We start from the raw sequence: 25,335 nt of genomic DNA on the forward strand, positions 1-25,335 counted from the left end.
ACCTTGTCCGTTTGTTCTGTTGCTAGCCTATTTGCACATTGTTTTTAAATCGTTTTTAAACACAATATAGCAGCGCTGGTCGCGCTTTCTTACCTGGCTTCCACTGCCTTTCCGCGTTCACCAGATCCAATTCGGCTCCTCCTACGGACCGGGCTGGTGTAAACGGCGGCCATCTTAGGAAGGCAGGGGCAGGTTAAGCGGTCCAGTTGTTTTCATTACACCTATTTCAGGGGCAGCGGGCGCGCCTAAGGCAAGCCCGTCTGCGCCCGGGCCGCGCTCAGCGCACTACCCCCTGTCCATCTTTCCTCAGGCCTCCATGAACGCCTCGTGTATTCGAGAGCCTCCTTGATGGAGTTAAACTTGAGGGAGTGTAACGCCAGGTGCGCTCGAATATCAGCAGAGGCTAAGCTGGCTTGGTCCCTCGGTCCCTGCTCTAACTGCTCTTGCCCTTTACCCCTGATTCGCCCGGAAGGCATTAAGTCCACGGCTACTGAGGGTCCCTCCACTATCATGGCTACAGAGGTTTTTCCCTGCATTCTCCTCAATGCCAGATCTCTGGTAAAACACAGCATGGAATGCTCTTAGCTGCTGTTGGATTTACACATTAAAATTGCATTTATTACCGAGACTTGGACCGACGTGGCTTCCGGACCAGACTTAGTTCAAGCAACCCCCCCGGGCTACTATTGTGAGGTTCTTCATAGAGCCAACAAAAGGGGGGGTGGCATCGCAATTTTATATCATAATTCAATACAGGGCACTTTTAAAGCACGATCACTGCCAGCGTGTGAAGCAATTGCCTTTAACTTGAGGCTTACGAGTCATTTCTCCTGTAAAGACACCCTCATTTACAGACCCCCGGGCTCTAAACTACCGTTTTTCTCTACCTTGGGTACCCTTCTCGAGGAGGCATTGTTGGAGAACTCGTATACAATATTAGGGGACTTTAATTTTTATCTTGAAAGGCCTGAGGATCCTGATACAGCTCGTCTCCTTAATACTATGGAAACCGCGGAGCTGAAGCAACAGGTAACGGGTCCTTCCCATCGGGCGGGTCACACACTCGATGGGATCTTCTCCAATACATCGGAATTAGCATTTACAGCTTTGTTACCGCTGGCCTGGTCTGACCACGCGGGTGTTAGGTTTAATATTTCACCTACTCCCCACCTACACAAGGGGCGTCCCCCAACACTGGCCAAAGCAGTCAGAGCCTGGAACAGGGTAGAAGCGGAGACCCTATCTAGGGTACTCTCCACCTCACTTACTCCCATTCCCAGGAACACGGAGGAGGCAGCTCTGTCCTACACAAACTGGCTTACCCAGGCCTGCGTAAAGCTGGCGCCGCCTAAACTAGCGGTTTTTAACAGAACTACGCCCTCAGCGCCATGGTACACGACCAAATTGAAAACACAAAAATGCGTATGTAAGAGAGCTGAACGCAACTGGAGGAAGACATATACGGATGGAGAAAAACAGGCATATCTGGCAAACCTGGCTACATACAAACGTATGCTAAGGGAAACTAAACAAAAGCATTTTGCCGCTCAGTTTGCAGCAGCGAAAAATCCTATGAAAGAGATTTTCGCCTCTATTAATAAAATGTCGCGAGTTGAACCAGCCTCAGTACCGGCCAGTACTGAGTTATGTGAAAAGCTACCTCTGTTCTTCCAGAACAAAGTGAATACCATCTTCACTAGTCTCAGTGGCCCGATTCAAAGGAACCAGGATGGCGGGATTAAGCCTAGCGAATCTCAGCCACCGTTTGTCTTTAAGGAATTTAGACATCTGACCTCCCAGGACACCTTGGAGTTGATAGTTAAAGTCAAATCCGGATCCCCTCTGGACCCCTGCCCGCTCAAAATCATCAAACTGGCACCAGTACCAATTGCAAATCATCTTACAGCAATTTTCAACGGTATGTTTGATGAAGGGGTATTTCCAGGAGTCTGGAAAAAGGCGTCCATTCTCCCCTTGTTGAAAAAACCTAGTCTGGACCCTTCCGATCCAAATAATTTCCGACCCATTTCGCGCCTCCCATTCCCGGCCAAACTAGTTGAAAGGGTGCTAAACCATCAACTTACTACCTTTGTGAAGGTCACCTCACTTCTGGATCCTTCGCAGCACGGTTTCCGCGAGGGACATAGCACCGAATCCGCGCTGATTGAGGCTACAGATCAGATCAGGTTTACGGTGGATCGGGGGGAAAGGCAGCTTTGATCCTTTTGGACCTATCCGCTGCTTTCGACACGGTCCACCACCATGGCCTATTAATGGACCAACTAAGAAACAGTGGATTCCAGCAAAAGGCATGGGATCTATTAAACTCCTTCCTTTCCGATCGGAGCCAAATAGTGTCGTTGGAAAACTGTGCTTCTCAACCTTTCTCTCTGCCTTGTGGGGTCCCACAGGGATCTTCATTGAGTCCCACATTGTTCAATATCTGTTTCCTCCCTAGCGCCTATCATCAGAAATCACGGATTTAGCGTAACCTGATGATACGCAAATTGTTGTGTCTCTTCTACCTGGCAATGAACTTGGGGTGGACCAGAACTTTCAGTCCTGTATGTCAGATGTAGCTCGATGGATGGCAAACAATTGCCTCAGGTTAAATTCAAACAAAACCGAGGTGATGCTATTTGGGAATAACCCTAATTTTTGGACCCCTACATGGTGGCCGCAGAAACTGGGGGCACTTCGCACCCCGGTAAATCATGCCAGGAACCTTGGAATGGTATTGGATGCCAAACTATCCATGACATTACAGGTCAAGTCGGTAGCCTCCAAAACTAGTTACATCCTGAGAATGTTGAGGAAGATTTTGTTCCTTCTTCCGCAGGAGCATCGACAGACTGTTGTACTGGCCCTGATAACTTCAAGACTAGATTACTGTAACAGTCTATACCTCAACATCCAGGAAGGTTTACTATACAGACTACAGCTGCTGCAGAATGCCGCGGCCAGACTCCTAACAGGCCTCCCTAAATCTGCCCATATTTCTAGGGCCATTCGAGACCTACACTGGCTCCCTATTAAGTCTAGGGTCCAATTTAAGTCACTATGCCTGGTCTTTAAGGCCCTACACGGAGAAGGCTCAGACTTCCTGATCAACAGGCTTAGAAGGTATATACCTGCCCGACACCTTCGATCATCTGATGCAAATTTGATCAAGGTCCCCCCAACAAAGGTTAACTGGGGCGGCCGCAGTTTTTCATACGGTGCGGCAAGGCTGTGGAATAGTCTGCCTTCTTACATGCGTTCCATGGAAAATTTATTTCAATTCAGAAAAGCATTGAAGACTTTGCTGTTTGTCAAATAATTCTGGAGCAAGGCTAATTGGAGTAGTGGACAGCGCCAGGACACCTTTTGTGGTAATCGCGCGCTATACAAATCACGTTAACATAACAAGTATGAAATATCTGCATGGCCATTTTACTGCCCACCACCTTGAGAAAGATGGTCGTGCTTACTGAGTCGGCTTGTCCCAGATGTGCTAGAAACCAGTGTTTTATTTTTCCATATGGTTTGTGACTGCCCCAGTATTGTGTGCTTTTGGACCGAGACTTTTGCTACACTATACAAAATAATAGAATACCCGCTTGATTGCTCCTCACTCATTGCCTTGCTGAGTATCATGGCTGATGTAGGTGGCCCCAAAGAGGAGTTGTATGCTAGTGGGAATTGGCATTTCTATGGCTCCACAATCATTGCGAGACACTGGAACGCTGCCTATGCCACCTCCCAGTCCGAATTGAGGGTTTCAATGGACTCGTGTGCCAAGCTGAAAGAACCAATGTATACTGCACGAGACTGCCCGCTTAAACACTGGAAGATCTGGGAAATGTGGTGGTCTTACTATAATACCTTTATGCACTGTATATTGTGTTACAGCCTTGTGTCTATTTAGTCACTGCTTCATGATAAACTATATTGTGTATGTGGTGTATACCTCTTTAGACTCTGTAAAGTACTTGAAGCAGTGTAGGCCTGAAACAAGACTAAAGGTCCCAGATTAGAAACCTTTCATGAAAACCCTTTTTTTAAGCCAGGCCCAATGTTTGGGGCCCAGTCCCATGGTAATTAATGCTGCGATCAGCACTGTTCTCACCCTAGTTCTTGAAATGATGTTGCAATCCATGAACTCTGAAGGCGATAAGTGGAATAAAAATGAAGAATTTCTTTGGCAGGAATACACTGCACAGCGCACGACTACTTTTGGCAACTGATCCAGACTCCAGCAGTTAACTAACCAAGTGATGCCAGAGTAAACATTCTAAAATTCCAGCATTAAAGAAACACGCGGGCATGAAGAACGCAACAAGGGAGGCAGAATGCTACACATTTTCATAATGTTTAGTCTATAGGGCACACCATGTTGAAGGTGATTTTCCTGATCGAGGATCTTCTATAATTGCTTTGGAAAAGTTGCTTTTCCTAGTTTCTGACGCTGATTTCATGCCAACCAAGTAGAAGAAACCTCACCACAGCAGATCAAAGCTTTAACTAACATCTAACATTCACTAAACATATGGTAATAAAATTAGCCTTTGAAGTTTGTATGTAAAGGGCTGAAACTTCCTTTGATTCAGTCTGGGACTGAAGTGCAAAGGGTACACAATTCCCAGGGATACAAATATCACTCCTTAGCGTCCTCTAAATGTAGTGTTGATAAAACTACAACAAATTATATTCAATGTGATTAGAAGACTAAATTTGACATAAAACCAGCAATAAAGCATGTTTACTAGGGCAATTTGAACCATTTCCAATTGGATTTTGTTTTACATTGAGGTTGCACACATACTACACTAATAGCCTAACGCTCCACAGTGATTAAGGAAAGAGTTGGGGGTAGGGGACGTTCAGAATGCAGGCACCCCTCTGCTGCTACCCATGATAGGCTATATACAGATGTATATTGGGATTAGATCTCATACCTACCAACTCTCCCAGTTTGAGCCTTCCAAATTTGCTAAAAGGATTACACCAAAGCTGAGAAGCCTCGGTCACTGAATAAACATTTACAGTGATCCTACCTTGTGGTCCCTTCGGGTATCCTCTCCAAAGCTTGTTAAGAAAAGCTAGTCTTGCTGAGTTATAGGACAGGTCAGAATTCCCAGAAGTAGGTTATGTTTCTCAGGTAATGACTGAATGAAAACCTAACTCGCTCTCCAGCTGATGATCTAAGGCATTCTGCTTAATGGGCTGTAGGCTGTCTTGTCCAGTGCACTTGGATATATTTAATATCTTGTGGTGCACGCTCCCAATCCAAAAAGTATAGATAATGAAATTGTTTGTTGTCCCAGCTGGCTCATTCAAGACTATATGCCTTCTTTGAAGCCATCTGGGTTTCCTGCTGACTAATTGCAATCGTACTGTGCTCTTTCGCCTGGTCAGATTGTTCTACCATTTTTCATTTGGGAAAATCTGTTATAATTTTCTTTTTCATCAATCTCACAGTGGGCCATGGACTTAATATCATTAAGGTGTTTGTATTGCTCGTAGTTTGTTTTTGCTGTCATATTGTCTTTTGTATCTTGAGGATAGTTTCATTTGGGTATTTTTTTATCACTCCAAATCTTTTTTCTAAGTATAATCAGTTATCAACCTGAGTGGATGGCATCTTGAATCTGCTCATGGCTCTTCACACTCAGCACTAAATTCATGGCATTCTTTGCCAGAACTGGCCCACTGTTTAGTGTGCCTTTCCTTTTGTCCTTGATGCTGTCTGTCCCCTCAGGGTTTTTTTTGTGTCCGGTCTTTGGGGAGTGTGGGATGGGGGCAAATTCATCTGATTCTGTTGGGGCTCCAAGTGGCCAACTCTGGAATCTGTGGACATTGATGGTTTGTGTCCTTCTATTTCAGCCTGAGCTTACCCTAGCAACCTGATTGTAGGAAGCCAGCTCTTTATATGCTATACCAAAGTGAGGTATTGCATGCAGAGTCCCAGGGTTCCCTTGTGAGTGGAGAGAGGCTTGCTCTAGCAATCCCTAGGTGCTCTTCTAGGAGTTAGTGTGGTTGAGCAGCCTTAGGTTTATCAGAGAGGAGTGGTAGACATTTGTAAACACACACCATAGTCAATAAATGATGCACATGACGTAACAAGAAGATCCACACCAATTTATAAAAATAACACATCTTTATATATGTTTGTACACCAGAATCAATACGATCAGGTAAGTACATTTTGCAAGAGAAATACTTTACATTTTTAAAAGTCAATTTTTCAGAAGCTGCAAGGTTATCCTATAGGATGGAAAAAAGTACGCCATTCGGGCACAGTACAGCGACTTAGAAGACCAATCTCCTCGACTTGAGATGAGTATGGGGCAAGGTCCAAGGCAGCACCAGCAGGTCACCTCCAGAAGGTCACCTCCAGCGGCACTAGTGTGGCCGAGTGCAGTGGTGCAATACAGCGTTGGGTGCCCACCGTAAGTCAAAGGGATCGGTCTTCGTGAAAAGAAGCTGCAGGTTTAAACTGGGACGCCAGTCAGGTATACCAGTATACCTTGCCTTAGGGCTGTAAGGCCTGCCATAGGGGTGACTTACCCAGGTACCAGGGACAACACTTACTAGGGGCTTACAGGGAGAAGTGCTAAAGGTATTGCTAGTTGGGGAACAATTACACAGTTTTTGGGAAAGAGATCGAGCACTGGAGACATGGTTAGCAGGAACCCAGTGCAATTCCAGTCGAAATCACATCAAATACCAGGCTGAAAGTGTGTGTGTTGGGGGGGGGGGGGGGGATGCATGTCGAAAAGCAGCACTTTCCTACACTGATTATCTCCCTTTGGAACCATTAGTTGATTCCAGTATGCAGTTTCAAGTTTGTCCGTTTTTTGTTTGACATAACCCTTTGTTCTCTTCAGTTCCTATGTTTCCTGATTTTGGAGTTTATTTACTCCAAACCACATTGTTTTTGATTATTTAATCACTCTGATCCAGAATCGACAAACTTCCTTCAACGAAAATTGAAAGGGAGGAATTCTTTAATTCTTCCAATAGACCCACTGGGGATGGGTTATAAATCCCACTGTTGGGGTTTATCGAATGTGAAGCCCTCCTTCTGGTTTTGTATTCCTCCAATGTCCAGTTTAAAGTGCAGACGGAGGAACTAGGATATGCTCTGTCTCTCATACCTCCTAAGAGACCCATTTGCGGCCTGAGAGCTATTTTCAGTTTTGTTGCACTAAATAAGACTCTCACCCTAAAAGGGATGTTGGACAGCTTCCTCCTGATCTTGTGCTTTAAATTTTGAATCCCCTTATGCTGAATATTCTATTCATCGGGGTTTAAAGGTAACATCCAAGCTGGCCCACAGGGCAAGCTTTAGGCATATCTGCCATCTTTTGCTGAGCCCTGGTTTCCATATAGGTTGATTGAACCGTCAGTTTGCAGTTTAATGTACTAATGTTTCTTATTTTTACCTCCCTTAGTGCAGAGCGCTAGTGTGATTACTTATAGTATGTTATTATTAGCATTTGGTTTGCTCTTTTGCACTGATTAATGCTTATATCCTTGTTGCCTGAAACCTAGCCACAAGTTGTGCTGATGGCTGTCTGAAAAATAATTCTGGGTGCGAGAAGGAGGCGTGTCTAGAAAGAACCATTATGTAATGTTTTGAAATAATGAATGTGTCCCAGCCATTCAAAACAAAGGCCATGTCTGCTTGCCAACACCCAGATATGATGATGGTCAGGATGGAAATTATATACCCCCTCATTATGATAATGACAATTTTTGGATGGACTTCCAAGAGGGCAGTGGGCCTGATACAAGGGTAATTCACGATTTGGACTTCCAATGGAAGAGTGCATCATTAGCATTGGTAATTTGCCCAGCACTGAAGTCAGGGACATTCAGCTTCCTGGGCCAGGCACATCTGAACCCTTGTTCAGTTCAATGAAACCCTCATTGACCGCTTAAAGAGCACTTGTTCAAAGCCCTGTTCTTGCCAACCGATGAATAGGCAGATGGCTAGACATCACAGACCAGCGCCTGGTGACCCTGATTTCCTCGCTAAATTTCCTACTCCAGTGCGTATGGTTGTTCAGGCGTCAATCAGCATGGTGAACCCTAATTCATTCCCTGCAACCCTCCTCCTGCAAGCCTAGCATTGAGGTCAGAAAATGTAAGTTTATTATTGGGGTAATTTGCGCATACCCTCCAGGCCAAGGCTAGTGAGATCTTGCTGGCGGTCCCAGAAGACCTAAGGGCCCCACTGACTCAAACCATTCTGGATGGTCAAGCTGCAACCAAATATGTGATTCGTGCTGGTTTTGATACTAGTGTTTGTCTGCGAAGGGCATTTGGCACCAGCGTGGGGCTCCACCAGCATGCATCTGTGTACTCTACAGGGTTCTCTGGAGATGTACAGGCTTCTGTCAAGGGTTATGCCTTTTGATGGCTTGCTCTTGCTGGGTGAAAAACCCAATTCTACCTTAGGAACAATAGCGAGTAAGGCCTCAGCATGCTCCCGGGTTTCTTGACCCCTGACTAAAGTTTCCTAACCATCTTAGGAAATTCCGAGGCTCCTCTAGGGGGTTGGTATATAGCCAACATTAGTGGCCCTAGTCTCTACTGAATTCACACCAGTCTTTTCCATGCCGAAGAGCTAGGTAAGCTGGCAAAGTGTAGGCCACCAGTCTCCTCTCACTCCCCTTCCCCCCGCTCCCTCCCTCAAGCAACAGCCACCAAGCCACCTTAGCTTGCCATTAGTGATACAAAACTATCCTGTGGGAAGCAGGATCCAGCACTTTCTCCCAGGGTGGCGATCCCTCACATCTGACAGACAGGTCCTTAAAATTGTTCTACACAGGTATCCCCTACCATTTCCTTCTGCTCCGCCAAATCTTCCCTCCACATCAGAGAAAATCTCAGAGGACCACTTGTCCATTCTCTTGCAACAGGTGTGAGGTTTACTTTCCAAAAGAACCATTGATTGGTTTCTAGACTCAGAAATAGTTGAGGGTTTATACTAGTTATTTTCTTGTGATGAATAAGGATAGCAGCCTTCAGCCTATCTTAAATCGTTGTCCTTTGGAAGGCTTCCTGCAGCAGGAAAAATTCTAAGTGCTCATGCAGGCCCACATTCTGTCTGCCTAGGACCCGAGTGACTGGATGTCTGTCGTTAGACCTTCAGGGCTGTCTCATACCTGTCATGCAGACCCATAGGTATTACCTGCAGTTCAAGGGAGGAAAGAAGCATTTTCAGTTTGATATGCCCCCTCCGCCTCACTAGTGCCCCTGTGGTGTTTACAAAAGTGATGGCTTTGGTTACGGCCCATCTTCAGAGGTCGGGGATACCAGTCTTCCCCCTACCTCGACGACTAGCTGTTGAAAGTGGACTCACCTCAGTCAGGCGTAACCACCTGCAAACAACGGTGAACCTCCTGACATCATTGAGATTCATAGTCAACACGCCAAATTCGAACCCGACTCCTTTAGAGACTTCTTTCCATTGTCTCTGCTCTGGACATTGTACAGTTCAAGGCCTTTCCTCCTTTGCAACCAGCCCAGGTCATTCAGGCTATAATCCTGATGTTTCAGCCTCTGTCCTGGATCTTAATGAGAGCAGCTCTGATGCTTTTTGGCTTTTAGCCTCCTGCATCCTCCGTTGTCGGCTTTGCCAGGTGACATATGTGGGACCTGGAGGTGCAGGGGGCCCAGCATCAAAAGAGCGTATCTGGTGCCATTCAGATTTCAGAGGAGACTGCACACAACTGGCAGTGGTGACTGCTGGACCACAATTAGACCAACAGCAGTCACCTCTCCCTTTCCCTCCAAGAGCTAACAGTGGTGACGGATGCATCATTGCTGGGTTAGAAAGTCCGTCTGGGGCACGCGAAGAGCAGAGGTCTCTGGTCTCTGGCGGAAACCTGGCTTCATATCTGTCTATTGGAGTTGAATGCCATTCCTCTGGCATTGAAGGCCTTGCTGCTGTCCATCAAGTGGAAACTGGTACAGTATTTTCCTGATCGTGCACACCTGGTGGGATCATTGAATACTAGGGAGGATGAGCGCCTCTGATGCAGTCTGTCAGATCATGAACAGTGTCCACATCCTCAAGTGGCACAGGGCACCTTCCAACAGAGAGAATCCTGGCAAGATCTTTTCGCTACTGTCAAACATGCAGATTCAATAGTTTCACACATTGGAGTTTCCACACAAAGGAGATATGTTCTGGATGGTATGTTGCACAGGACTCCTGTATGTCTTCCTGGCTCTGCCTCTCCTTCTGCAAGTCTTGAATAAGATCAAGACCAGGCTCTAGTCATACTAGTGTCCCTGGATTGGACCAGGAGAGTATAGTACACAGAACGTCTGGTAATGAGCTTCTTCCTCCAATCAGGTTACCACTTTGGGAGGATCTTCTGTTGCAAAAGTGGGGCGCAGGCTACACCTCCATGTATGGAGTTTGACTGGTGGCAGTTGATTGCGTTTGATCAGCCATCGAAGTTGTGGATGTCATCCTTGTTGCTAGGCGCCCTTCCATGACGCCCCTTAATGGCGGGCACTTGACTACATTTGTGGCTTAGTGTGGAGTCTGCAAGACAGACCCTTCACAACACAAACTGTTGAATGCATTATTGTTTTTCTCAATGGCCAAGAACGGCCTTGTAATGGGCACTATTAAAGTTTACTTGTCAGCTCTTTTGCACTCCAGACCATTTTTGATGCAACAATTGGGATCTTAATTTGGTCTTGACATTTCTCACGTTTATGCTCATCAAGCCGATTCACAGCTACTCGTTGCTTCTCCTGGCACTAAGACGGTCTCCCTCATTGCGCTCACTCCAGCTCATTGCATGATTGAACTTCAGTTACAGTCAATGCCACTACCCAGCACAACCATTTTTCTGAACAAACTGGTTCTCAGGGCTCGCATGGGTTTCTTCTATAAAGTCACAGCTCCCTTCCATGTTTGGCAATCTGTCACCTTACTAGCGTTTCCTCGCTCCTCGAAAGAGGAGGAGGAGGAGAGGATTGGCTGGACCCCAGACGGACTTTAAGCTTTTACCCTGATCTTACCAAGGACCACCAGGTGGACAATCAGCTTTTTGGGGGGTTCTCTGGTATGAACATAGGGAAGGATGTGCAGTAGACTACTCTGTCGAGGTGAATAGTTCTCTGCATTAAGATCTGCTATCCACTGGCCAAGTATCACCCTCCGGAAGGTTGGAGAACCCAATTCACCGTGGTCATGGCTGCTACCAATCGTCTTGCACGCAGACTGCCTATCCTTATATCTGCCAGCCAGCAGATCTGTGACTACCTAGAATATTTTTTTAAATTATCAGATTAATAAAGTGAATATAAATAAAGCAGCAGCATGTACAATTGAACATTTTAAAACTTTTCTGTAAATGTGAAGGGATTTGAATTTGGAGTCTAAGAATTAAGTTGATATCCTTGTATTGATTTGTGGGAGCAGGTCAAGTGCATAAAGCAGAATATAGTATGGATGATGTGTTGCCTCAATTTAATTAAAAAAGCTTCAATCTTCCCTTCAAAATTTAAAATAGGATTTTCTTTTATATTCATTTGTGAAATAAATGTTTTTATCTTTTTTGCATTTGTCTGACAAAAGCTTGTTTCTAATTGCTTTGTGGATCATATCCTCTAAATTGCTTAATCGATGGTCCCTAGATTCCAATAATATTTCAGTGGGGGTTACCAGATTCATGTAATGATTGAGTGGGGGTCCACGGAATTCAAAATGTTTAAGAACCAGTGTCCTTGAGGATAGCGAATTGTGGTTCCCTGTCCTTCAATGGTACAATGTCTTAAGAATATTACATTTTCTTTTCTTCCCCAGGCATGGTGTGAATATGCGTTGCTTGGCAGCCCGGGTGCACTATAAGACTTTGATCATCATTTCTGCACTCTTCACTCTGGTGACAATCCTGCTGTGGAACAAATGCTCAAGTGATCGCCATGTTAAGGTTCCCCGAGACCTCATCAATGGTTTTCGAGGTGATTGGATTGAAAAGAGGGCTGCAGCCTCTGAAAGCAACAACTATGTGCCTGATGGCCCTGGCAAGCAGCAGCTCCACTCTGAGGAGGCATCCCCACAGGAACAACAGAAAGCACCACCTGTCGCCGTTGCGCAGAGTGGAAACAAAGTGCTGGGGTTGAAGTATGATGAGATAGACTGCCTGATCAATGATGAGCTGACCATTAAGGGCCGGCGCGAGGGCAACGACGTGTACCTGCCTTTCAGCTGGGTGGAGAAGTACTTTGAGGTGTATGGCAAGATTGTGCAGTACGATGGATTCGACCGCTTTGAGTTTTCACACAGCTACTCGAAGGTCTATGCTCAGAGGGGACCATATCATCCAGACGGCGTCTTCATGTCCTTTGAAGGGTACAACGTGGAGGTCCGGGACAGGGTGAAGTGCATCAGTGGGGTTGAAGGTCAGTGCTTCTGTTTACTTCTCATTTTGGCTTAAATTGGGGGAGAGGTGATTAGCATACGCTAACTTCTTAGTACAAACCAAATTAGTAACACGTTAATATTTTTTTATTTATAACTATCAAACAGTGCTTGTCTGGCAAGTATAAATAAAGCAGGGGGAAATAGTGTATGATTACGATTAGAAACATTCTCCCCCACTAGATAGTTCTAATCTTGGCAATTAACAGGTCTAAACCTCCATTGTTGGGACCATTCCCAGGCTACTGGTTTGACTAGATGAATTATTATATTGATTGTTTGAACTTGTGAGTGATGCTCTTGTTGGAAAACCATTGATTCCAGGTAAGTAACTTTCCATTTCCTTCCTCATAATCTAAAATCCACACTGCGGTTGCCGCAGGTTTTTGATGAATTTGCATACTATCATCTGTCCACAAGTAAATGTTGTGGCTGCACGCATTTTTACTGTGGAACAGTGCATAGATTTTCTTGACATTACTGAAGCTAAAAAATTAGATTTCCTAACCAAAAGTCAGGGATACGTTAAACTTTGCTTTGTAAGATTATGGTTCAGTAGTGACATAGCAAAGCTTTTAAATACTGTAATATCCTAGTAATATAGCTTATGTGGCATGGCACAAAAAACAAAAGGCCTGGTTCATACACGAGCAAGTATTTGTAGTATGATTAAGAAGGGCCTTCAGAAACAAATTCTTGAACCGATTCTCCTCTTTCCACGCCAATTGTGCTCAAGTGGTGAAGATCGGCCTGTATGCATGGAGATCCTCATCTCGGCTATGTGACGTCCTCCGAGGATCCATACTTTCCCCAACCTTGTTCACTTGAATTTTGGACCCCTTCGTTTATTCATGTTCGACTCCTGATCACTATTCATTAAAAGAAAATGACACAAAACTATACATAAAGACGTCGTTGGTTGACAACCTCCTCACTCTTCAGTCTTGCCTCGTGGTAAACCAGCAGTGTATATTCAAAAGTCTCCTGAAATTAATTCCATTAAAAGCACATTTTTCATCACCCTAAACATCAAAAGCTGATTTATTTCGCCATTACTGGTTGAACTAAGACTTTAAGCTTTCTCTCTGAGGGAAATTCCTTGAGCTTCATTCTAGATAATACCCTACCTATATCATCACACCTACACAAGATCAGCAGATTTGCAAACTTTTATCTTCACTCCATAAACAACATTTTAAAAACTCATATTGATTTCCCCCACAGTGTAGCATGCTACCCGTCCAATAATGCCCTTGAGCCCCTCACAATGATGTATGAAGAGTTATCCAAACACAATTGCAATATTAATAAAATTCAAATTAAAAGTGCAGCTCATGCTCATTGTAGGAAAGTAGGATCTGCTTTTATGGTTACCCTCGCTTTTTGCCTGGTGCGAAGCTGTTATTGACTAGTCTGGCTGGGATCCTGTTAATCAGGACCCCAGTCTATCTGCTTTCTCCCTTAAATTGTTATGTTCTGTACTTATGTACATCCCAGATTGTATACTGGGGTACCCTTATCAGTCCCTAGTATATGGTACTAAGATACCTAGGGCATAGGTTCACCAGAGGTCCCCCTTGGGCTGAAGCATGCATTATGCCACCCATGGGAAACCATTCAAAATGGAACTACAGGCCTGCCATTGCAGCATGTGTAAGCTGTTGCTACCACCACTTATTAAAGATATAGGATTCCTATATCTAGGGTCATTGCACTTAAACCTATAAGTCACCCCTACTGCAGGCCTTCTCAATTCTGAAGGCAGGATGCTTAGTTCCAAGTGTGAGGGTGCCCCTGCATGAGCAGGACACCCCTACAGCCTACAGTCCATTATCCCGGGTTTTTAGTGAAGCTGCCATATACTATATAGAAGGGCACTGCGTAATTACGTGATGACCATCTTGAAACTGGCTGTAACTAATCCTATTTTGGTGTGGGCGGTATGATTCCAAGCACTGGAAAAGTCCTCCTCTAGGCTCTGTGTTCCCGGTACCAGCCTTCTTGACGCGGGCAGCACAAAATGGTTGCTGCGGACCAGAGACACAATGCTGCCCTCCTGCTGCTGTGCCAATCTCGAGCAGGGGAAGGCAGAACAATAGGCATCCTGTCACAGGGAGTTGTGACCTCCTCCCAGATAGGATTTAGCGGATTGGGGCAGGGTGGGTGCGCTTGCCAGTGCCACTCAGTCTGCATTAGGGGCACATTTGGTGTCCCCATGCATAGTCAAGTTCAAACCAGCTATGGGAGCTGTTGGCTCCCGCTCTTGCACGAAACTGGACAAAGGACATGGGAGTAACTTCCCCTCTGTCCAGACCCTCCCCTGGAAGAATCCCCTGAATCGTCCCAACCCTTTCCAGAGGGTAATTAGGGGCTTACCTTTGGGTGGGTCCCAAGATTCGTTGTGAGACAAAATTCAGATCAGACACCACTTCTTCTACCATCTGGGCACTCTGGGCTCAGCTTTGTCTCCCTTCCAGTCTGCTGCAACATCATATAGGAACCTTCCAAGGCCTGTAGGCATCAAAGACACCTGAAGGAATCTCCCTTGAAGTGAAGGAGTCACTCCCCTGCATTTGCAGGCACCGCAACTACGTCAACAAGTCTGCTGATCCTGAGCTTCTCCAGACTCCAAAAGGTTTTGCAACACAGGTTGTGGTTTTCCACAGCTCCCAAGGCCTCCCCTGCCCTCTTACCAAGTTTGAGTTCAGTATCCCTTGTGGGGTTTGCAATAACCGCACCCCTATGCACTGCGTCAACTTGCAGTTGTAAAGGCTTGTTGACTTCTTTAGAAGAAGATCTTCGGGCTCCAAGTAGCCCCAACCTCGAGCACCTCCAGTGACCAGAATCTTTAGCCACATCGCATCGTGTGCATCGTGGCCTGCATCTTTTGGTGAGCTGCATGAGGTCCTTTCGCGACTCCAGTGCCTCTGGCCTGTGGGTCAATTTGAGGGTCACCTTTGTTTCCTGTGGGCTCCTCTGATTGCTCGGGCCTGCCCTGACTCCCCTGCTTGTGGTAAGTCCCCTGGACCTTGCTGGTCCCGACATTGCACCTTCTTTGACTTCTGCGTTGGTTGCATTTGCTTAGGCTTGTTGGTGCTCCAGCCGATCACTGACCCCTCAGCATTCGACATCTGACTTGGGACAGCTTGTGCACGGCTCCTGGTCTTCCTCAGCATCGCCTGGTCCTCACAGCTTCAGAGTCAAGGTCATAGTCATCCATCCTGCAACACCCGACATCGGAGGGCATTTGTCTTCCAAGTCTCCTGGTCACTCCTGAGTGACAGACTCTGCCCCCTCTGCTTGCAGGTACTTCTCATTGTGAATAGACACTTTCTCCTTCTTCAGCAGCGGCACTTTCCTGAAGTCCTCCATTGGGTTTGGAGGCGGTTTATGGCACCACTTCACACCTATGCACCCGGCTTCCCTTGTGTAGGTAACGTGGATACTAGGGTATCCACGGTGGGGTGGCTCTCCAACCTTCTGTCTTCCATGGAGTTTCTTCAGGGTCCACTGGGAAGGGTCCTTAATCTTTTTAAATCCAATCGCGACTTACCCGTAGATTTGTACTGAGAACGCTGTGGTGTTCCCACACGATCTCCGCTGGGTCCCTATCTACTCACCTTGGTTGGGTCCTTTGGTTCCCAGCGCTTCTACGTGTTCTCGAAACTGTCTTGACCAGAGTCGTGGTTCTTATATGGTTTGGTCCCCCACTGGGGCCCACTGTGTATTCTGTGCAGTTTACTGTGATTCTTTGCAAAGTATTGTGTGCATTGTGGTTATCTCCGGGTAGGAGATATCTAAACGTGTTGGAGAGTATTTTATAATAAATACATCTTTTTATAAATACCTTGTGTGGTTCTTTTTCACTTAATCTATACTATAAGATTGCGTTCTGGTAAAACAAGTTGCTTTACACTCCTTCTGGACTAAGCCGGAAGGCTGCTCTCCACAGCTACCACTTGGAGAGCTTTCTAAGGTTGTCTAAAATCTCTTAAATCACCATAAGGGTTGTCTGGAAGGTGCCCACTTACATTGGTGGACATCATATACCAGGCCAGCTTCTCACGCTCATGTAGCAAATGGACATTGGTAGTGGTACTCTGGCCAGACTCCTCCCTTTCCCCATTGAAAGCTATCTTTCCTGTAGGAGTCAGACTGATCGCAGCGAAAAGAAAATTCTGATCCATCCCACTGATTATGAGAAAATTGTTTACCTTTACAAGCAAGAATCCTATTAAAAATCTTCTGCTCGGCATATGAGGTTATCCACATGAAAAAAACACATTACTTGGAGTATGTTCTCAGGCATTCAAGAAGGATTGTGACGCAAGGGCTCAATACTTTTCGAGACCCTGAAATTCAAATCGCCTCAACCTCACTTGTTTTCTGGTTCCATCTTAAGTGCCATAAGGTGATTTAGTACAACAGCACTATTGAAAAAAGTGTTAAAAGAAAAAGAGACAGTGGTAGCTAATACTTAATATCCTTAACCGCAACTGACAGAGTGGTGAGGTGGGGCCCCTTTAAGGTGGTAATATGGGGCCTATGTATCAAGACTGGAGTACGGCATGAAGTTTACCCTGCGATACGCGATCATAGACTTGGAAGACGCCATACGACGGGTGGAGAATTAGGTGGGAGAGGTCATAGGGCAAGCTGACGAACTCTCCACCCTTAGAGCTGACCACAGCGCTCTGGTGGACAGGTTTGAGAAGCTAGGTTACACAGGATAGGTAGCCAGACAACCTGCAGAGGGATACAGAGTAGGATGTATATTGGCTTGGCTGCTGCTTCGGAGGTGGGCACACCGAAATTGCATGCCATTTGAACTCAAACAGGAGACATCCTTAATACACAGATCGACATTAATACAGTCTTCTTTGATTATTAAAGCTCCTTGTATCAGAAGAGACAGACAGAGGCACGAGGAGCGATATTAAAGGACTACCTCAACAGTTTGCCGATCCCATGGTTCGATCCCCCTGCAGCGCCACTCTCTGAACTAACTGTTATGGCAGTAGCGTTACACAGGCCCCCGCAGCCTCCACAGTGCAGGGGGGCCCCCCAAGATCCAGGGGGCGCCCTGAGCACAATACTCTGGCCGGAGAGCTCCTGACTGAGTCTGGAGGGGGCCCCTCTACGAACCTTGCAGGGGCGCCCCCTCAAGATTTGTTACGACAATGCGTTATGGATTGGCGCGGTTCATCTCATGATCGACCAGATGGCCCGTAATAAAACCCCAGGGACAGGTGAGTTTCCTATAGAATTTTATTTGACCTATAAGGCAACCCATGACCGACTGTTACTCCAGATTTTTCAGTCCGCTAAGGATAGGTGCATATTGCCTGCCTCCCTGACAGAGGTGCTCATCGTGGTCCTTCCTAAACAGAGTTGCACCTCACTGGAGGTGTGCTCATACCGTCCATTCTCCCTTCTCGACATGAATTGTAAGATCCTTGGGAAGATAATTGCCAATAGGCTGCTGCCATGTATCACTACTTTGGTACATTATAGGCAGAATTATTCTATCACTGGTTGAAGCACGTTTTCCAACCAGAGGTGTCTTTTCCATTTTATTGAGGAGCACCCTCCGGTGTCACCCCGTACGTGGCCATCTCCTTAGCCATTGAAAAAGGGTTGATACGATGGGCTGGCTTCATCTTCAGGGAGTGCTACTTTGAATGGGCATGGGCTAGAGATTCTGAAATGGATAGATATTCTGTACACGGAACCAGTTGCCAGAGTGCGCATGGACAGAGAAATGTCTGATCTTTTAGTGGATATGGGCATCAGACAGGGCTGCCCACTCTCACCAACTCATATTTGCCCTGGATTTGGAGCTGCTGGTGCAATTGTTCTGGCAGCGGGGCCCACAGTGGATACCGAGTGGAGACACGTGGGAAGCAGTGTCACTTTATGCTGATGATGCCCTAATATACCTTAGAAACATACATTGAGGCTTAGCCCGAATGATGGAAGTGCTGGATGAGTTCAGATTGGTGTCTCTCGCTTAAAACTGAACAGGGCCAAATCCTGCCTTTTCCCTTTCCTTAAACTCCCTTAACCTGAATGGGAAAAACATCAGGATCTGGGTTTAATATGGCAGTAAGACTCCTTCCGATATCTGGGGGTCAGCGTTTATCATTTGAAAGAGGACTTGCTTCAGGGCAGTCTGGGGGCGGTGATGGCTGGTGTGTGGTGCTCCTTGCTATTCTTGAAGTCTTTACCGCTCTCACCAATGGGAGGAGTTGCTATAGTGAAAATGTTGGTGCTGCCCCGGTTTATCTATCACTTTTTGGTGCTTCTGATCCCTCTTCCCCCAACGCTTCATTCAGTATCTCAACGCGGTTCTATATGACTTGATATGGGCTACGGGAAGAAAGGGAGTGGCTCTTTCCAAACTGTATGCCCCACTGGAGAGCTGTTTTATACGGTGGCACAACTGCAGTGACCCAGACGCTGGCCAACCTACGCTGCGCCCAACCCTGAACGGTTATCTGTTACCCTGGCCACAGTGGGTGGGTGGGCATAGCATATTCGACTGGCTTATGGATCCCCTAAGAGACGCTCTTCCTCCCCCCCCCCCCCCCCCTCCCCCCACAAACATGCGATGCCTCGCTAAAGTGGCCAAAGTGTTTGGCTTCTGTATGTGCATCCCAGGTGTTGCCCTATACCATATGTACCTTCCCTACCGCTGTAGGTACTCCCAGCATTCCATAGAGTGGCAAGCACTCATAACATTAGACCATGGATGGAGGCAGACCTCCTCAAGATAGGTGACGTGCTGTATGACATAAAATTCTGCTGACCTTCCAAGATCTTAGAGAACGTTGGAATCTTAACGAGGGCCAGTTCTTGACCCATAATGCCCCGACAGCTGTCATAGAGGCTCTGTGGGGTACTGACCGCCCAGAGCCCACTGTATCTTAACCCTGCAATTACTACTGGAACATGGTTTGGGCAGCCGTGTGATTACATTGCTCTAAAGGGAGTTGCTGGAATACCATAGCCTGGACCTACGCAGTCTGAGATATATGGGTCGTCTTGATTGGACAGGCGCTCGTGGATAGACCATGTTCCGTTGCGTAGTAGCAGGTCTGGAGGGTCTCTAGAAATCCATGACTGAATTGTTCACAGTTTGCTACATATGTCATTCACCTCTCACCCCCATGTGGCTACACCACATTTACCCAGGTATAGTCCCGAAATGCCCACAGGGTATATGCCTGGAGGCAGGCTTCCATCACATGATGTGGGCCTGCCTGAATATTGAACGCTCTTGGACGGGAGCAATGCTGACCCTGACATTTAATGGATCGACCTTTGTAGGTAGACCCCTTACACTGCCTATTGCGGCTGTCTTCTCTCACTTAAGAACAAATACATCACAAAGTTTGTGGATTTAGTGTTCATTCTGTTGGAGCGAAGCATAGCGATGGCATGGAGTCTGCTGGGGCTCCTACACTGTCCCTGTAGAGATCTTCTTAAATGGGCTACTGCTGAGACCACTACCTGGCTCTCACTCCCTCTACAGCGAGGAGCAGTGACACAATGGAACTCCTGGGACGCGCATTTAGACAAACTGACAGACGAGAGACTACCCTGGGGTCTGGTAAATACTGATTCAGGCCCCCTTTGTACAGCTGGTGGGAGTGAAAGGGTGTGCCCCCCCCTCTGACGGTTGGCTATGCGCCACCTGGAACAGCCTCTGAAACACTGTGCTGCCCCCCACCCACACCATGCGTTGTCCTCCCGACACAGAGCAAAGTAGGTTGTTGTTTTTTTTGTTAGTTTTATTTTCTTTACTCACACTTCAGGCACGAACAGGTCTCGTTTGGGTGCTGGAGAATTATTTAGTTGCCATGAAAATCTGTAATAGACCTAAGGAGTAGGAGGCATGGGTGTCCAACTACCTGTTGAATTTATCGGACTTGGACACTGGAACGATTGGTTAAACACATCAGTGAGTCCGAGATGTACAGACATCCACGGAGGACACCGAGATTGTAATTTGCACTGTGTAATTTATTGTCTGGTGATCAGAATTATACTCCTAAATGCAAAAGTTTCTATGTTGGAAAAGTTAATAAAGAACTACTGGGCAAAAAAATGTTGACTTAATATCCTTGTTTTTGAAGGCACACGAATGAGCAACCTAGATTGGCTTGGCAGTCGCTCTGTCATTCGCTACGTCGTTTGCTTTTTTTGGGGTGGATTTTTTATTTTTTTATTTTACAGTGCCGGATCAAATGGATTGTGCATTTGTTTCTCATCATTGCCATTGACTGTTGATCACGTGCATTGCGATCGCACATTCTACAGTACTTTACAAATTAGAAAATATAATTGAAGATACACAACCTTCATTTCACACATCCCTCTTTGAAAGGAAAATGCAATTTTTGCAGTGTTCTCCCTATTGCAGTGTGAAAGAGGGAGTAATACTTTAGCGAATACATGCTGTACATCTGCAGCGTTATAAAGTTATCAGTTGTACCAAGTAAAACACTTATTGGGTGATGGCATATTAGAGCAGCATTATCCAATGGTTTGCGCTTTAGGGGTAGTACCAGGTTAGCCCCCCGCCCCCTTACTTTGGAAAATATAAAGGTATGAGAGTAATGAAGTCCTTCACTAAAAACGTAAGTATAGGTACATTGTCAGTTAGTTCTCTGTTAGAAGAATGAAGACCTAAAGCACTGACGAAGTAATAATTTCTTTAAAATGTCATAAGCTTGCATTTTGTGTCAAATGGTAAAAATGGAGAGAAAAAAACTCGATTTTGCACAAGTAATACAAATGCACCACTCCGACCCTACAAGAACATATATAAGAATGGAATATCTCTGACCAATACCACGGCATTTCCTTTTGTCCTTAATTATGAACAACCAAAAAGAGAAAAATATGTGGTTGGCAAGGTTCTTGGCCCTGTCTTTGAAAGTTCCTTTAAGGGGCCATGGGTGTGTTGCATGGGATTTGCTCTTCCTAGCTTTTTCTGCTGTCGTCACACTACACCGCACCACACTGCCTCTACCAGAGCCCTGTGGTCCTCACATAGATCCGGGACCAGTTGTGGTCCCCACGAAGCCTCGGCTGCAGTGGTTGCTCATGTCCCTGTCATGTTCACAGTAGATTCAGTGCTTGTGATTCTCACTTGTCTGCTTTCGCTCTCTTACATTTTAGGCGTTCCCCTGTCGACGCAGTGGGGGCCTCAAGGCTACTTCTACCCCATCCAGATAGCGCAGTACGGACTGAGCCACTATAGCAAGAACCTGACCGAGAAGCCCCCTCACATTGAAGTCTACGAGACAGCCGAAGAGAAGGACAAGACTGGCAGCCGGCTCAGTGACTGGAGCGTACCCCGAGGTTGTACACTGTTCTCCATCTTCGACAAGTCCAGATCAAGTAGCGTCAAGCAGTTCTCTGCTCCAGGTGAGTTAAAGGGCTCCTACTTTCCGTGCTGCTTTTCCTCTTAATAGACTTGGCAAGACGGACCCTAGTTCGGTCCAGGACCAGGTTAGATAAGCGGGCATCATTCGTGTACATGTTTCCCAGCGTTTTGAAAGAAAGCAAGAGTTGAGGGTATTTTGATTGCTGGGATTTGTGTTGGAAAGCGAGCTGCTTTCATGGACCGTTATAAATGGAAAAGCTTTCATTATAGAATTTGGGCCTTGAAAGAGAATTTGTTGCACAAAAACAAGCAGGCTTTCTTGGTCGTGTTTATAGACACCGCGCCCTGCTAAATGGGAGCTCACATCTAATATTTGGCTTACGTGTCAGGTTTCAAAAACCGCCTTCATGGATGGATTGGGGTTCTTGGCCTCTCTTAAGCACAGAATCGATCCAGGAAGAATACTGCCATCCACATTCCAGCCAGCTGTATTATTGCACTGCAGAAAAGGATTGGATCTATTTCCAAAAGGTTGCAGCAGCATCATGGACGGAATCTGCTCTCTGGTTCCAGGCGCTTCTAGAATACTGTGTAACAAATTAATATGTAGAGCTGTTAGTGCCTGGAACCCCCATTCTGCAGCAGAGTTGTGTCCAGAATAAGCGATAACCTTAAAAATGTCATCTTAATGGAAAGGTAAATAGCAGAAGACGGAGACTACAGTTGGCAGCATAGACAGTAGGGAGGCCAAATGGACTGAGCGCTCATGGACGCCAGGTTTGTTCAAATGCGAGATGTGCTAGGTCGCGTCCGGCTTCTCCCATGATTTCTGAGTTACTATTAGAAGTCATATTATGACTGGGCCTGGTGTCAGGGTTGGCAGACAGAAGTCCAACTGGGTTCACTTTGCTTCCTCTTGTGTAATTTGGCATTTCTACAAGTGGCGAAGGTCTGAGAAGGGAGCAGAAGAGAAAGTACTCATTCAAATCTCCCTTGTCATGTCCATTGAGCTGCATAATCCATTGGTGATTAAGGTGTTTGCATAGGCTAGCTGTGTCTGCACTCGATGTGCTTTAATATTGGATGTGAGTGGTGCATCGGTGTGCACTTTCAGTTCAGAAGCATTTTGGTATTGGTTCAAGTCTTCATGGCTGCCTTTTTGTGCATGGTCTGGCACCCCACAGACGCACATAGATTACTATCTGAGGGGCGGGGATTGCCCCCAGCATTTAGGCAGGAATATTGCTCCTATTCCTGCCTTCTTGCCATAAGTAGCCATCTCCACCTGCTTAAACCATTTCAGTTTGGGAGGGACGGCAAGTGGGCCTACCATTGTCTCTCTCATTGCAGCCCCCATGGGTACCGCAGCAAACCCTGGAACAAGGCCTTCGTGTGTACTGCTGTGGAACCGTGGTTCAATATATTTTGCTAATTTTGAGGTGGCAGAGTTCCTAGCCGGAGTTCATCTAGATGGTCCTGATTTCTCAGACCAGTTGTCCAATCTCTCTCACAAGCAGACATTGTTTCATGCAATTTAAACATTCTTTTCACTTGAAGAAGCCACTGGAAGGAAGTGGCATCCACTTCCCCATCAATCGTGGGACCTTTACTGATCAAACTTAGGGCCTTATGTATGAACACATTTTCCCATAGACACAGAATGGGTAAAGCCCTTTGATACATCTGGCCCTTAGTGCACAACCACTTGTTTAGCCAATAACCGTTTGTATCCTCTGTTGCTTTGCAAGGCATTGATACTTGTTTGCACACATGGTGGTGGTGACTGAGGAGTTACTACAGAAGAAGTGGCGCTCCAAGTCCTGCTGCCCTGTGTAGTCTTGATTCACCCTTAATCTACTGTGATGGAAGGCTGCATTGTAGATTCACGTTTCAGTGGTTTTAAGGACGTGTTTTCTGTTGTAATTTCAGCGTACTCGGTAAAGTGCCTCTTTATTTTTGGCTTTCTCACTTTCCTTCCCTCCTGCATCTTCTAGAGGTGTCGAGATATGTTTGTCATTCCCTGGTAATGCATAGTGCTGTTGTTGTTTTAGTTTAATTTAATCCTTTGTGAAGTTGAGGTGTAAAAGTGGTAGGGCTGTTTGAGAATGCAAATGGCAGATTCTTAACTTGGTGGTCTCGTCTACTTTTGTCAGTTGTACATTCATCCCGTTTCCCTAAATCGGTTTCATTCATTCTCCCAGCCCGATATTCCCAATCATACAATACTCTTTACTCTACTTTTCTGCTTTTTATAGGAGGTTCTCCTTTTCTGCTCACTTCCAAGGCCAGACTGTCTGTACCGGGCATCGGGTGTTTCCCCGGGAGGCTGGAACGGTAGGGGCCGCTTTTGCAGCGGTGGGGGCCGATTTTGTAAGTGGGGGCCGGTTTTGTAGTGGTGCTGCAATATCAGTCTCCTGTAACAAAAGCACCAAGCAAGCGTTTGCAGCCTCCCAGGGCCAGGCGGTGCTTCCCCAGGGGCTGACCCTAGAAAATTGCCAGGGCTGCTTTGGGTTCCCAGTCCGTCCCTGCTCATTTCCTCCTCCTTTTGCCCCCACTGTTTCTATCTCTTTCCACCTGCTTCTCACGAGCTCTCCTCTCCCCGCCTTAGATGTTCATATTCTCCCCTTAGCCTCCCTTACATTAATTCTGCTGTCGTTTGCCTCCTCTTCTATGTTCTTCTTCTCTTTCCCTCTTTTTACCTTTCCTCCATTCTTCCCTCTCACCATCCCACTCTGTTCCCTTTTCTTGCCACCCTCTGTCTCCTGGTGTCTGACTTTATTCTCTCCCCTCTACTCTCCTTCCTCCCCCTACTATATCCTCATTAACGTATGTCCTCTCCTTCGACACCCACTTCCTCTTTTTCTGCCCATTCCTCCTTTTCTCCCCATTCCTCCTTTTTCTCCCCATTCCTCCTTTTTCTCCTGCTTCGTTCTCTTTGGTATTTTAATGTTTTCATGATTTGCACAGTGCACGCTACAAACTGTACTGTACATCGGACCCCATGAGTTGCAGTGGAGAAGAGGCGATTTGATTTTAGAGATTTATCGAGCACAGCTATGCTCAAACTGAGCCTCAAGGCGCTGAAGACCACTTAACAAATCAGACCGGCAATATGTCCCCTCCTAGTTACCCCACCCAGCCCTAGGTGATGATAGTCTCTGGTCGGAACGCATATCTTTAGAGTATCTTCAAAGGTGGGCTACAGCCCGTGTGGAAAAGGCCTTGGTACATTTCGGAGCGTGCAGTAGGGGTGCAGGACCTGTTTTTTATTGGTATAAACATGAGGTCATAAGCAGTGCATTTGACAGGAGAGTTGTGATTTTCATGGCAGGGCCAGGAACAGGTTTTTGTAACAAACTACAACTGGTCAATTTTGGGAGTGTTTATGGTTTATTTCCTAACCATAACTGCACTTCAACTGTTGTTTTAATGGCATTTCTGGTATTTTAAGAAATTGTAAAGGCGTTATAGGCAGAACAACCCATAACTTAACTTTTTAAGTTTT

At 46.2% G+C, this 25,335-nt stretch overlaps 1 protein-coding gene across 5 annotated transcripts in view; it reads left to right on the plus strand.

Moving 5' to 3' along the window:
* GLCE (glucuronic acid epimerase) overlaps nt 1-25,335 on the plus strand; it is a 390,159-nt gene that overhangs the window by 355,923 nt on the left and 8,901 nt on the right. For all 5 annotated transcript variants that reach the window (XM_085644646.1, XM_085644650.1, XM_085644649.1 and 2 more), the window contains 2 exons: nt 11,819-12,417; nt 21,623-21,871. In XM_085644646.1, coding sequence (XP_085500772.1) covers nt 11,832-12,417; nt 21,623-21,871 — 835 coding nt within the window. In that variant the 5' untranslated portion in view covers nt 11,819-11,831. The remainder of the gene's footprint in view (nt 1-11,818; nt 12,418-21,622; nt 21,872-25,335) is intronic.

This window comes from Triturus cristatus, chromosome 3_1 (assembly GCF_964204655.1).
Source record: "Triturus cristatus chromosome 3_1, aTriCri1.1, whole genome shotgun sequence".
Lineage (NCBI taxonomy): Eukaryota > Metazoa > Chordata > Amphibia > Caudata > Salamandridae > Triturus > Triturus cristatus.